Genomic DNA, 4000 nt, shown 5'->3' with positions numbered 1-4000 from the left:
AATAGCTTGAAAAACTTGTCAAAGTTCAAAGAGCTAATGAAGAAGGAATTTAAAATGTCAGGTCTGAGAAAGGTGCCATACTCCATAGGCATGGAATTTTAAATGTCGAAGCAAGGTATGGTGCTACATCAAAGAAAGTATGTCAAGGAGATACTGGAAAGATTTAGGATGGATGATTCGACTCCTGCATTTTTGCCTATCGAACCAAATTTGAATTTGGAGAAGCATGGAGAGGAAGACAAAGTCGATGCAACTTTGTTCAAACAAATTGTCGAATCTCTGAGATATGTGTGCAACAGTCGACCTGATATATATTTCTCAGTTGGATTAGTGAGCAGATATATAGTGAACCAAGGGTGTCAGACATGAAAGCTGCAAGAAGAATCCTGAGATGCTTAAAAGGATCGACAAACTATAGAATTTTATTTCGACGAGACTCTGAAAGAAAAGAAGCTATAGTTACTTGTTATTCAAATGCTGATTGGTGTGGAGATAAAGAAGATCGAAGAAGTACAATTGGATATTTCTTTCAAGTATTTAGTGCCCCAATCTCACGGTGCTCGAAAAAGCAACATGTGGTGGCATTGTGTGAGGCTGAATATATGGCAGAATCATATGTTGTGTGTCAAGCAATTTGGATAAGATCTGTGTTGGAAGAGATCGATGTCGAAGTGAATAAACCTCTGGTAATGCAGATCGACAACAAGTCTGCCATAAATCTTGTGAAGAATCTAGTTTTGCATGGAAGAAGTAAGTACATAGAAGCTAGATTCCATTTCTTAAGGGATAAGGTAAATCGAGGTGAACTTGAAGTCATTGCTCAAGTGAAGCATAATTGGCCGATATTTTCACCAAAGGAATGAAGATTAACAGGTTTCTAACATTGATGAAGAAATTAGGAATAGTTCAGATCGACAATGATTAGTGTGTTTCGACAACTTGAATTATAATGGGGTATATTGAGATATTTAATATAATCCAAGTTGAGTTGTGTTATCCAAATCCAAAACTAATTAGGATTTAGGGTTTGTTACTTAGTTTGTTATTTTATTTAATAATTAAATCCCATATGTGTATATAAAAAGACACTTTATAATTCACTTTCATTAATAATTCAATTTAAGAATACAATTATTATTTCTATATTCTTTCTTTCTTTGCTCATTAAAATAGTGCCTTAAACACTAAATAATTAGAGTAATAAAAAATTCTAACAAGTAAAATAACCACAAATATTATTTTTTTGGTTTTTAAATTATAAATAAATAATCTATAAAAATTAAAGGTAAATAAGTAATAAGATTTTTTCTTTAAAAATATTAATTGATATATCTACTAATAAAAGTTTGAATATAAATCAAGATTTTATAATATCTTAGTTTATAAGGTAAGATTTGCCTTGATATTATTTAATTATGATTAGTTTCCAATGTGTTCAATAAGACATTTTTTCTACTACTATACAATTACTTTTCATCGCAATGTCAGACGACTAATAATTTATTAAAATTAAATATTAAGTTTGTAAATTATATATAATATTTCTTTGCCTGCAATCATTATTAGTCTTCACTTTTTCACAATCAATTATTCATTAATGCACATGACAATGTTTATTCTTAAAAAAAAGTTTTAATCAGCTGTCACAATACCTTTCCAACTTTACCTTATATTTATACAGACAAACTCTCAAGAAAATTCAATAGAAAAATAAAACAAATATAGAAAGCTAACACATTATTGTTTTGTTTTAAACAGAAAAAATTAATATCTAAATTTTCTAAAACTAATTAATTTATGTATCTTAATTCTTCAACCTATATGAAATAGCCTTGGAACTTTATTAGTGCTTTTCAATATTCATATATAAAACAACAATTTTTTACTTTAAAAAATGGTACTTAGTGAAGAAGTTGGTGTAACCTAAAATCTGATGCATCCAAATCTACAATGATATTATTCACTTTAAATCTCATTCTCTTAAAATAGACAAATCACTTTAAAGTGTAGAATAAGCAATACTAATTGTTTAGGAATAAATAATTGATTTTGATATTCAACCATAAACATATAAGCAGCTTTTTTTTTTCTAAAAATGTATTAAAATATCATCATTAATTATTTTTCACTCAATCTCTATTCAGTTTAAATAAATAAATTCTAATGTATTAAGAATAAATTTAATTAAAAAAAAATAAAAAAAATCAATTATTAAATATATTCAAAATCCTTAAATTCCTTACAACATTCCTAAAGAAACAAAAACACAACTCAGTCCATGATACTAAATCACAAAAGAAAGTAAAAAAAAAAATTGAATATCCTATAAATACAACTCAGATGATAAAAAATTATAAATATTTAATATATTTTAAGTTGTATGTTTTTTATAAATATTAATAATTAAAAAAATATAAATAAATATTACCGTCAAAAAGTTGAATTTAATATCACCTGTTTACACTGTCCAGTATAATTCTTTTAAATTCAAAGAAATTAAGAATCAAAACAAAATTGTGAATGGTCTGTATATAAACTTGAATTTGATTATACTCATTGAATTTACATATTCAAAATATGAAACTCTCTTAAACTATATACAAAGTCATTATTTTGTTCTCCTCAACAATATAATATATAGTTTTTTTTATTAATTACATTGAAAACTTGTTTAATTTCTTCCTAATCAAGAATCAAGAGAAAATGGTGTCTGCAAAAGATCATAAGGTGCCCAAAGAGCATCCAAAGGACAAGGTCTATTAGCATCCAATCTCACCCATGGCTTCCCTTTACCACTCCAATGCAACAAACTCACTGGACCAGGATGAAGATCTCTACAAAGACCTCGAAAATTATCACCACCAAGACCATGTTGATTCCATTTATGATCCACCGCAACGATTTCGCCTGCGAAAACTAGTAAAAATGGTGGCAATGAACCAAGTTCATAGATTCTCATTCTCTTTTGTAATTCCATCCATTCTTCTATCTTCGTCGTGTAATCTCCGTCGCGCCATTTTTCTAGATCGATCACCATGACTCCGGTGTTAAAGTAACAAGGCTTTCGGTTCGCGAAGGTTAAGGACAGTGATGGGTTGGACCAGAAAGTCGGTGTGAAGTAAAATGTGAAATTTGCATTGCAGTATTCTGGTGCTGCCAAAACTGAATTTTTTTCTGCTAATGGTGTTGATGCGAGTTTGGCGATATCATCGACTAATATAAGGTCTGAATCTAAGTAGACGATTTTTCTAACACACAGTGGAATTAGATTCGCCAAATAGCTTCTTGCGTAGTTCAAGGGACAATCGAGGGCGGAGCGAATGGAGGTTGAGATTAGTCCTGAAACGATTGAATCGTCGAAATTGTAGACTTGGAATTTGAGATAAGGGAAGGAGTTTGAAATTGTGGAGTGGAGAAGTGAAGAGTTTGAGGAACAAACGAAGTGGAAGATGATGTTTTGTGGACATGATGAGTGTTGGAGGACAGAGAGGATTGCAGCCATGGAGCCTCGGATGTATGTTGTGTCTAATGTCATTGCGACATGGACTGCTTCCTCCGAGCAGATATACGCGTCTATGTCGTGTTCGGTGTCTGTGTCTGATTCTACGATGATGGCGCAGTTTGGTGAGTTGTAGAATTGAGGTGCTTCTTTGAATTGATCTTTGGTAATTGTTTTTCTTGTTTTTGAGGCATTGTTTTTGGTGGTGGTGGAAGATAGTGATTGAGATTGAAGAAACAAGAGGGAGAGGGTGAGAAAAAAGAAGAAAAGTTTTGGTTTTGGTTTTGATTTTGGGAATTTGAAGTTCATTTTGCGTTTGTTTTGGTTTTGAGAAGAGTGAGATCTAGGAGATGGGTTATAATTGGAGTTTGAGGGTTCAAACACGGTTTTGAGTTAGAAAAAGTTTTAAATTTATAGAAAAAGGAGAAGAAAAGTGGGGGAGAGAGAGGAGGAGAGAGAAAGAAGTGGCTAGCTAGCTGGATGGGCTAGCATGATGAGAGA

The 4000-nt window shown here is 31.2% G+C and overlaps 2 protein-coding genes across 2 annotated transcripts; one reads left to right on the top strand and one right to left on the bottom strand.

The window, feature by feature from the left end:
* Positions 1-365: 365 nt before the first annotated feature.
* On the top strand, positions 366-863 carry LOC127093627 (secreted RxLR effector protein 161-like). The gene has a single exon (XM_051032569.1). The coding sequence runs from the start codon at positions 366-368 to the stop codon at positions 861-863; it is 498 nt and encodes a 165-aa protein (XP_050888526.1).
* Positions 864-2528: 1665 nt separating this feature from the next.
* On the bottom strand, positions 2529-4000 carry LOC127092038 (probable galacturonosyltransferase-like 1). Its single transcript, XM_051030813.1, has one exon. It carries the CDS (start codon positions 3806-3808, stop codon positions 2687-2689), a length of 1122 nt encoding a protein of 373 aa, XP_050886770.1. The 5' UTR covers positions 3809-4000; the 3' UTR covers positions 2529-2686.

The sequence above is a fragment of the Lathyrus oleraceus genome, chromosome 6 (genome assembly GCF_024323335.1).
Source record: "Lathyrus oleraceus cultivar Zhongwan6 chromosome 6, CAAS_Psat_ZW6_1.0, whole genome shotgun sequence".
NCBI classification, from domain to species: Eukaryota; Viridiplantae; Streptophyta; class Magnoliopsida; order Fabales; family Fabaceae; genus Lathyrus; species Lathyrus oleraceus.
This window is presented reverse-complemented; position numbering and strand designations above follow the sequence as displayed.